At 58.7% G+C, this 10,517-nt stretch overlaps 1 protein-coding gene across 1 annotated transcript in view; it reads right to left on the reverse strand.

Moving 5' to 3' along the window:
• IQSEC3 (IQ motif and Sec7 domain 3) overlaps window positions 1-10,517 on the reverse strand; it is a 122,555-nt gene that overhangs the window by 73,917 nt on the left and 38,121 nt on the right. Inside the window, exon 2 of the mRNA XM_012647449.1 lies at window positions 9,323-9,400. Within this exon, the coding sequence (XP_012502903.1) occupies window positions 9,323-9,400 (78 nt within the window). The remainder of the gene's footprint in view (window positions 1-9,322; window positions 9,401-10,517) is intronic.

Below are 10,517 nucleotides of genomic sequence, written 5' to 3' on the forward strand. Positions count from 1 at the left end.
CGATTGCCCACGTTTCATTTTGTCAAATAAGAAAATAAAAAGCAAAAGCACCATTCGTCTCCCCTGCAAGGTTATAAAGGGATATGGAAAGCGGGAAGGAGGTCATTTCAGAATAAAGAGCAGTCCTTTAACTCGAACTATCAACTTTTTTGTGTTCTTGGTGTCTCGTGCTAGAGTTCCTCCGTACGGTACGATTTCTGAAGCTCTGCCTTACAGATGATGCCAAGGGAAGCTGCCCAGAAAGCGACCAGGGCTGGGAGGCAGCAGAATGTAACAAGTATGAGATTTAGAACCAGACAGACCGACCGTGGTTAAAATCCCATCACTCACTAGCTGTGTGGCATTGGGCTAGTTCCTCAACCTCTCTGAGCCTGTTTGCATTTTGCTGGGAGAGTTAATAAAACAATGTACATAAAGCACCTATGTGGTGCTTGGCAGGTGGGTTTCCTCCCTGAATCTGACCCTCACACTTCCCCAGCTTCCGGTTCGTGAGCTGTCTGCTCCCTGGAGAGCCCCGTTATGGGGACCTCCCGAAGCCACACGTGCACACGGCCCAGCCCCAGGCAGGCTGAGACACACCCTGGCTTCCTGTTCTCTGGCTCTGAAGTCCCTTCGTGCCAACCTCCTCCTGTCCCAGCCCGGGTCAGCCCGACCTCTCCCAGCACAGTGATGTTCCTTTGGTCCTGAGCTACTTCCAGGGAAGGACACGTCCTCACAGGCCAGTGTCACCGCATGCCAGGGGGAGGTGTCTGATGGCCTGCAGATGCCTGTGGAGGCAGGCGCAAACTTGCTGAAATTAGGACTCTTACGACCTCAGGGACGGAAATGGCAGAGTGGACATTCATCTAGTTACTATGGAGCAAGATTCCCTACAGTTCATCTCCTTAAGCTTGTCTACTGGAAGTCCTACCCGATGTCTAGCTTCAATCTTTCTTGCTGCACTTATCAGATTGGCCACACTGTTTCCCACATGCCTTGTGGGTTTCATGAGTTATCTCTGAAAGCATTTAGGAGGACAGGAAGATGCTAGGCGGCTACAGCATACATGGCAACGGAACCTCTGCTCACGGGCTTTGTGAAGAAGCCTCGGAGACACCAGCTTGGGAAGCACCCCACGGGGCAGTGCCAGCCCGTAAACCTTTCCCTGCCGGGGTTAAACAGCCTTCTTTCGGGAGAGCGGGCAGGCAAACTGTCTCTGGCAAGATCGTCCTGATGAAATGCCTCTGCTCTTAACCCCGTCCCGGCCTTCCCCATGACAGCCGGGAGGCGCAGCTACGTCGCTTCCTCTCCTGCACGATGTCTAGAAACTCTCCTCGCTGCGCCCGGTGGCCCCGCTCGACCGACATCATCTGGGCCTTGACTTCTTCGGTCTCTTCCCCACACCGGCCCTCGCTCTCGGAGTCCCTCTTTCCCTCTCTCTTGAACACTGGGTGCTTTCCAGCCTCCACTCCGTGCGTCCCAGGCTGGGCTGGAACAGAAGCATCCGGAAGACGGCCTCCTCCTCCCCACCCAGCGCCTCCGTCCCAAGGCAGGGACCCTCTCTCTGGGAGCCACGCGACCCCGAGCAGCATGGAAGGTGGTGGGTGCCCCCTGCCTGCCGTACCGGGGCCCGCCCCCCGAGCAGGCAGCCTGTCCCCTAACCACCGCCTGCTCACACCTGAGCTTCCAGCCCCGGGTCTCGCCTGTGCTCTCCGGCTCCAGCTGTCACACGCGAGCGCTTGCTGAGTCCTCACGAGACAGCAGACACCTGTCCCCTCGTCACGGCATTCAATCCTCCCGAACACCCTAAGAGGCAAGTGTTGTTTTTATTCCCATTTCGAGGACGAGTAAACTGAGGATTGGAAACCTTGAGTGACTCAACCAAAGTCACAGAGTTGGTGAGCGGCCCCCCAGGACTTGGACCCGGATTTGAATCACCCTGGCTTACGCTTCCAACCGTTCCACATGCTGCTGCCTCCTGGGAGTCTCCTTGGATTCATCTCCCGGTCCAGGGCATTCTCGTACCACCTCCTCCCCTTTCAACTCAGAAGGGATCCCCAGAAACCCACCACTGCTCATTCCCCTGCCCTGGAGAGAGAAGGAGACTCTCCTATTTTTAAGCTCTTTAGTGACTGGGAAACATGAGTGTCTTGTTCACGAGGATAATTTCTCATTGTGAGTCAGTAAATTCACACTCATATATCAGTCTCTTACGAATCTGTTTCTGGTGAGTCAGTTCCCCTGCTTCCTGGGGAATCGGGGGACCTCAGGGCAGCCCCATTGTCTCTCCGAGCCATCAGAGCTTCCGTGTAGACACAGAACATGGTGACCACACCCAGATCCCACCAGTCTCTGTGGGTGGTGGCACCTAGGAGTGACCCAGGGGACACGTTCGAACAGGAACAGGGAGAAGCAGGCTGACGTCAGTGCCCGGTTGCCGCCCTCTCTTTGTGCGGGCTCTGGTCTCTATCCCTGCCAGCTCTGCCTTCGTGACCTTGAACCACGCCTCGCTCGCCTTCTCCGAGCGCTTCCGCGGCCGTGAGACGACACGGGGGTTCTCGCCTTCCTGACGGTTCCCCAGGCCGGAAGCTGAGGACCCCGGCGCTGAGGACCACGAGCGGGAAAGCACGGAGGCAGTTCTGTCCCCCGGAAGACACTGCAGACGCCAGGCGTCTGCCACCTCCGTTCCCGTCATTTCTGTCCTCGGAGTGAAAGGAACCGTGTCCAAGTCCGGGACGGACGCCGGGAGCTGCCAGCACGGAGGGGGACTCAGGGCCAGGCAGGGCGCCGAGCGGGTCCTTGTGAGAGGGCCGCAGGGTTATCCTCGTGTTGTAAAAATCACGTTGAAACCACAAGTGATGCCGAAAGCAGAACCCAATGGCCGCCCTGCCCAAGGCTTCCCTCCCCCCGCGGTGACCGCGCACGCCTGTCCCAGCGCCACACCCCTCGGCCTCTGGGGTCCGCTGTTGGCGTCACGCCACCTGCCCTTCGTTTGCTCTGCGGAGGCTCCTGGCCTCCGCACGTGGATGTCCCCTCCCGGGCCAAGGCACGGTGCCTGTTTGCAGAACCGGCGCCAGAGGGGCCTTGGGGTCGGACGGTCACCCTCGTGTTACGGCTGAGATGCTTCTCCAAGCCTGAGCTCTCCCCCGCCTGCCCCGGAGACCTCGGCCCAGAGCTCCCTCCACACCCTGTGCCTCTAGGTCCGCAGAGCCTCCCCTCGACCCCGCTCCTCGTCCCCCTGCAGACGGCAACAAGCCCCACCCTGCACGCCGCGCGGACGGCCAACCTGGTTCTCTGTTTTATCATCACAACAGAAATCTCTAAAAACCTCCTTTCCCGAGTCATCACGAGACCTCTCAAAGGCAGTGAAGTCCCTAAGAACGCCAGATCTGATCACATCACTCTTTGCACAGATCATTTCCTCTCCGTTGGTTTGATGAATCCAATTTAAAACCTTTTTTGCCATACGTCAGATACACGTCTCGAAATTATAAATTATTTTTGTGGTCATGCTATTGCTGTAAAGATAAATCACTGAGTGAAGACGACCTCTCAGAAGAGAAAACAAAAGCACGGGAAATAGTGGGGTTAGAAAACCTCCGGGCCCACAAAGAGAGGTTATTCTTCCTGGGAATGAGAAAAAAATTTCCAAAAGATTCGACAGGAAGTTTTCAGTAAATGAAACAAGAACACATGTCTCAGAAAACCGGACACGACTGCGTTGATGAACGCCGGCGGGATGGGAACACCAGGTATTCCTGGTGGCATCTTTAATTTTCTTGCTCTGGAAGCATCATCTTTCGTTATGTTTGTCTCCTTAACTAATAAAGCCGAGAGCTGTTGTTTTCCTTCCTTCCCTAAAAATACTCTCTTGGTCATTTTTCTCTTTAGTTTGGTTGCTCCGAGGCACTCGGCTGTTGCTGCTGGGGTGCGCAAACAGCCTGGGGAGGGGGCAGGAAAGAGAGGCCAGGCTCCTCGGTCCCCAGCGACCCAGGCTGTCTGTGGGGAGCTGACCCTAAGCAACTGCTTCCTGTGGTCTCGGACGAGGGAACCGCTGTCCCCTCCCGCCCCCCGGCAACACAACAGGCTGGACGACACCCTCCGGCTGTGCTCACCTGACCCTGGTGGTGAGAAGCCGCAGCAGCCCTGTGGCCCCCGGACAAGGCATTCATTGTTTCTGACCCTCAGTTTCTTTACCTGTAAAATGGGAATAATAATATTCCACGAGCTTCTACTGAGGATTAAATAAGATGGTGCTTACACAGCACGCAGCAAGCACCCAGCGCCCGACGGCTGGTATGCTCCTTCCCTCCTTCACGGCCCGGGGACACAAAACAGAAATGCGGAGTTGGGGGGAGTCCCCTCCAATCGCGTCCAAATGTGCTTGCTGCGGACGGAAAGTCGTCTGTCTCAACCGGCAGCTCTTGGAGGGCGGGTTTGCTAAGGACCCTCTGCTGACAACCTAGGTCGCAGGCAGGGGCCTGGGAGGGGAAGGTACACAAGGACGTTGGCCTGGGTGATAGGCGACTCCATACACGGGTTCCACGTCTCAGCTGGGGACAGCCCCCGGAGCAGAAGGCGAGAGCCCTGACAAGACAGGGTTTTCCCAACACTCTCTGGAATGTTCTAACACCCACCCACCCGCCCCGTAAAATGTCGCAGCACTCTGACATCTATTGTGGTTTTTGTGCCTCCCGAGTCTGGCAAGGAAGACACAGCTGGGGCAAAAAGCACGGAGAGGTGAGTGACAGGTCACATAGCTCAGGGCACAGAGTCCTTTAGCTCCAGGACCAATTCTCCGGCCATCCTCCCGGCCATCACCCCCAGGCACGGAGCCCCGCCCAGCTGGAGTCTGCCGCACACACAGAGACCCTCGGACCCCGTGCACACCCGCCGCAAAGCCCACGCCAGAGGGGCAGGCCCCGCCACCCGCTGGCCTCGGTGCCGGCGCTGCTCTGACCCACAGCGGACCCCAGGGACCTTCACAGCCGGAACCTCGCCTCGGCGGCAGCAGGGAAGATGCTCCCCCCACTGCCTCCGTCCACTGCCTTCCTGCCGCCCTGCAGGGATTCCAAGCCCGCAGCGGGCAGGCTGGGCGGGCCAGCCTGGGAGGGAAGCCCGGGCTTTCCTGTGCTTCTCTAGGGAAGAGAGGACGCAGCTGTATGGCCCGATGGGCACGCTCGGCGGCCCGGAGCCGGCGTGGGAGGAGGATGTGACTAACGGAGCAGGCATGTGACACGGGCGTCCCAGCCCAGCCGTTTGAAGACTAAACTGAATCGATTGAGAATTTAATTGCTCCACAATCGCTGAGTAAACACTGGCTGGTCCACTGATCGTGCTTCGGGCCCATCTCAGCCGCTGGGGGGAGGCGGGCAGAGGTGGACAGGCTCTGGCTGTGCGGGTGCAGAGCTCTCCTGGCAGGGCACCCTTCCTCTTCCTCGGGGCGCGGGGCTGAGACTCAGGCCCAGAGCGCCGAGCGGCAGACAGCCTCCTCCGTCCGGCTGCTTAGGGTGAAGGACGTGAGCTGCACGGCCCTGCCACCCACTCTGGGAGGGACTGGATCGGGCAGGAGGCTCTCTAGAGGGGAGCAGCACCCTTAGCAGAAATGCAGGCTGCAAAATCTTTTTTTTTTTAATTTTGGTGGGGGAGGAACGTAAAACCCAGTGCATAGAAAAACAAAACACTCGGAGGCTACACACTAAAATATTAACGGCAGTTAATTCCATATCATGGGATTCAATTTTTATTTTCTTCTTTATACTCTGTATTTTCCACGTTTCCAACAACCAGCATGTTTAACGTAGAATCAGAGTAAATAGATGCTATTTAAGATCAAATGAAACGGCTGGAAAGACTTCTCTTGAGCTCTTAAAAAAAAACCAAGAAAATCCTGGCTGCAGCCCTGCGGGAAGAGGTTGCCTTTGGAGTCGGACCCGCGACCCCTCCCAGCTCCAGAACCCACTAGCAGGGCCCCTGCAAGACGCCTGACTACTCCCGTCCCCACTGCCTACCGGCGAATGAGAACATCGATCTCCCCGAATTAAGTGAGATAAATACTGAGCGAGCTCTGCACGGCGGCCCGGCATGTTCAGGAAATATTCGCGTCTCTTCCGTCTGGGAGTGAGGGTGGGGAGCGTGAGCCGCGTGAAGAGCAAGGACCAGAGTGACCCAGTTTAGCGGCTGAGCCCAGAGGCGCAGGCTCCCAGAGCCCTGACTCCCCATGCCTCAGCCCCCTCTGTGCCCCGCCCCCACCGCCGCCCCCTCCCACGATCTAATACAAGGCAATCTTCCTCCTCTTCCTCCTCTCTGCCCCATTACCACCCACGGGGACAAACGGGCTGCAATTCTGCCTGATGCTGGGAGGAGGCTGGCCAGCTCCGACATTGTTCAGAATGTCACCGAGAGCCTGAAGGGGAGGGGAGCCGGACCGGAAGTGGGGCTGCAATTACTGCCTGTTCCAAAAGCCCCGTCATTAGCTACAGCAGGGAGGGGGTGGGGAAGGGCCACGACCAGCTCCTGTGCCCCTGGGGAGACAGCCTGGCTCCAGTTGCCAGGCTGGCTGGCTGCTGGGGAGGGGCACCCCCCTGGCTTCCGCCTGAGGCTGTCACTTGGCAGGCACAGGTTTTCCGCCTAGGGGAGAGTGGGCGACAGGGCACAGGGAGCCCGTAACTCTACCTGGCCTCCAGCCTCACAGAGCTCTGCCTGCCCCGTAGCTGCTCCACTGCGCGCAGCTTGCAGATGCCACCGCTCCCCGCCACGGCACCAGCTTCCAGATTTGCTCAGTTTCAGGTCTTCCCACTTGTGGGAGCGGCACCCCCTGGCAGGCTCCAGGCCCTGACACCAACCCCAACTACTCCTCCACAGGGTGCCGTGGGCTGCGCTCTCCCCCGGCCCAGTCTCTGGGAGGGAGCAGAGCTTCCTCTGGGCTGAGCAGCATCTCTGCTGCTCAGAGATGCGCAGCCACCGCAGCCTCCAGCTGAGAAGGCTCCCAGCCCGAGGCTTGCAGCTGGACAGGGAGGGGACAGACGAGGTTCTGACCTCGGCCTCAGCCAGATTGCAGAGGAAGGGAGGACAGAGCTCCCGAGGCTGGCCGAGTCCTCAGGCCAAAGGCCCTGAGAGCTGATGGGTTTTGGATTCCTCGTTGGGGTCTCCTGCAGAGAGGAGCTGGCTGGGCTGCTGGGAAACCACACTGACCAGTGGGCAGGAGCTGGCTTGTCTCAGAGCTCCACGGCCCAGGCCAGGACCTCCTCGGGATGGCCTGAGGGCCTGGGGACCCACGCACCCTGCGCCAGCCTCCACCACCTGTCAGACAGGGACATGTTCTACTAGAGGACCTCTCCGGGAAGTCTGGGCTATGCTCTCTGGAGGAGGGACACCTGGGCCAGGGGAAGGGACGAGGGGTCGAGAAGGGGCCACTGGTGGGGCTGGGAGCGGGGAGGCCAAGTCTGACGGGGGAAGACTTATCTGAGGGTGACTTCCCCGGAAAAGCCAAGAGCAGACGGCGGCTGAAGCCCTGGACCATACTGGGGACAGGTCTCCCCGCCTCTCCCGGGGGAAGGCTGCAGCAGGCGTGTGTACCGGCCCCTCCATGAACCACCACTCAAGAAAATCTCCTGCCTCCCGCCCTCCCTCCCCAGAGCACCTCCAGCCCCCGAGTGCAGCACCCGCACCTCCAAGGAGAAGGCAAACAGCAAACCTCTTGGAAACGAAGATAGTGGGTTTCCCGCCATCCACCCCAAACCTTGGGAGGTAACCCTACTCCCTGGGAGCCCTGCTCCACAGCTATCTCCCTGCTGGGTGCTGGGGGGCCGCCTCCCTCCCACCCCTTCCCACTGGGAGCCTGCGGGGCAAGCAAGCCGGGGGGGCCCGCCCGGGAAGAAGGGGCAGGGCCACCCCGAGGGGCGGCCGCTGCCGTGGGCCCTGCCAGGCCTGGGCTTCTCCATCCTCACTGAGGCCGGCCGCTGGCGTAGGAGCAATCAAATGTTCCTTGGATTGAGTTGGGGGGATGGGGTGGGGGCAGGCTGGGCAGCTTTTTTTCCTCCTCCTCCTGCCAAGCAGGGACATTTTCAGGAAGGAGATGGGCAGTGGTGGCTCGTGGCGTGGAGACAGGGCCCTCAGGGTCGTCCCCGTATCACCCGCCTTCCAGATCCCACTCTGGCCTCTCTCCTTTTCTCTCCCACTGCTTCATCTCCCATTTCTCTTCCTCCGTCTCACCTCCCCGTGAGCCGTTTTCCCTCTGAGGGTGTCCTAACGCCCCACTAGATGGGGAGCTTCTCCAGGGTCCCAGGGGGCCCAATCTGTCGTTATGTCCACGAACTCAGCGCGGAGAACACCCAGAGCGTCCACTCAGCACTCGCTCCCTCCCTTTTGCCTCCTGCCTTCAACCTGGTCGGTCCGAGGCAGCTCCCACCTCCCCAGCCTGGACTGCGGGACCCTAAGGCGTGCGGCCTCTCCCGGGCCCAGGAAAAAGAAAACCTGCCTGGTCTGACCTCACTGCGCAGCTGAGAGGCTCAGCGAGACGCTGTGTGGCGAGACCAAGCCCTTCCTCCCCCAGACAGGGACACTGAGGCCGGGGCAGTGATGTCACTTGCTCCACGCCATTCCTACAGTGGGACACGGAGTGGGGCAGGTTTTAGGCCAGAGTCCAAGCAAAGTAAAGAACTCGCCGAGAAGAGAGAAGTGTGCAGAACAGAGACAGAGATGCGGTGGAAAGGAGAAGTGAACAGAGCGCGAGAGACGGCACCCACGGGTCACGGTGCGGCCGGCGTGGCAGGGCAAGGGCACGCGGGAAGCACAAGGGCAGGGGCGGGCTGAGTGCGGAGGGACTGCCGGGACCGGAGGCAGGAGGAAGAGGGGGGATGGATGACCGGGACAAACAGAGGGACAGGCTCAGCACAGGACCCCAGGGCTGGGAGGGCCTCTTGGTGAATCGGTCCCCTTGTCCCCTTTATGGGAGCAGAGAGAGTGACAGGAAGATATCGATCCTGGGGATACTGGAAGATATTCCTCTACCGGGGATGGAGGAAAGCCGGGCACCCTCCAAGGGCCGCCACCCCCATGTGAGAGAGACGTACACGTTACAGATACCAGCAAACGGATTTCCCACGCTGCTTTCAAACACTGTGTTTCGCACGGGCCGTGGAAGCACGGAGAGCAGTTTGGGATCTCGACCACAGGGGGAAGGGCCTTAGAAGCTGGGAAAGGCTCATGGGGGTCCAGAGGCAGGAAAGAGGAGGGAGGTCTGAGGAAGGAGGTAGAAGCAGACAAAAGCGCAGGGCAGGAGGCCTCCCGGCGCGGCGGAGCAGGGAGGCTGGGTGCGGCAGGGAGGGGGCACGGTTCCCACCTTGGGGAGGCCAGGTCGGAGCACTTCTGCTCGGCGTCCGCGGCGGGGCAGCAGAACTGGTGCAGCACGGTCTCGTTCCTGCGGGCACAGCACAGGGAGAAGGTCAGAGGCAGGCAGGGCCCGCTCCCCTGAGACAAACGTAGTTCTGCCCCGAAACCTCACTGCCCCTCCCCTGCTCCTGGGCCCCTGTGTAGCGGGAGGCAGCCAAACGCTGCCCTGGGATTGGGCGCAGCACGGACTCCCTGTCCACCCGTCTTTTTCGGTCCCCCTCAGGCCCAAGTCACAGGCCCCTCCCGCGCGGAGCCTCACCACCCTCCTGGAGCTCAGTCTTCCCACTTCCGCAGCGCCATCCGCGCAGGAGGCTCTGGCACGTGGATTTACCGTTTGCCCCACTCGGTCTTTTCTCACAGTTGGTTCTGAGTGACCCTGTGCCTCCCTAAGGTCCTGCAAGGCAGAACTGGGTCCATTCACCCAGGACGCATGGAAATGCACACAGTGAACACGTCTAAGCTGAACATTTGCAAAGACACGGGCATCCAAACAGGACCTCCGTGTGCCCAGCTGGAAATCGCAGGTGTCGTGCTTGATGGGGACTGTCTGATGGAGATGAAAAGGCCCAGGAGGCAGAGATCTGAGCTCCAGTCCCAACCCCGCAGCTGGCCAGTCGGCTGTGTCACACGCAGTTCACGTCTTCTGGGCCTCGTTATTTACTAATGAAATCTTGGTGGAAAGGAGAAAATTTGGTGGAAAGGAGAAGGGAAGTGAAGAAATAAGGGAGCTGAACTAGAGAAGTGGTTCTCAACCCTAGCTGCGTATTAGAATCACCAGGAGGTTTTTAAAAAGCACAGATGAGATCAAACTCTCGCTCTCTGCTGATGATATGATATTATATCCAGAAAACCCCAAGGATTCATCTAAGAGACTCCTAGAACTGATAAATGAATTCAGCAAAGTCTCAGGATACAGAATCAATACACACACAAATCTGTGGCATTCATATATGCCAACAACAGTCAAGCCAAAGATCAAATCAAAAACGCAATCCCTTTTACAACAGCCTCAAAGAAAATTAAATACCTAGGAATATATTTAACGAAAGATGTGAGAGACTTATACAGGGAGAACTATGAAACGCTAAAAAAAGAAATTGTAGAAGGTGTAAACAGATGGAAAAACCTACCTTGCTCATGGATTG

Source organism: Propithecus coquereli, unplaced genomic scaffold, assembly GCF_000956105.1.
Source record: "Propithecus coquereli isolate 6110/MARCELLA unplaced genomic scaffold, Pcoq_1.0 Scaffold269, whole genome shotgun sequence".
Lineage (NCBI taxonomy): Eukaryota > Metazoa > Chordata > Mammalia > Primates > Indriidae > Propithecus > Propithecus coquereli.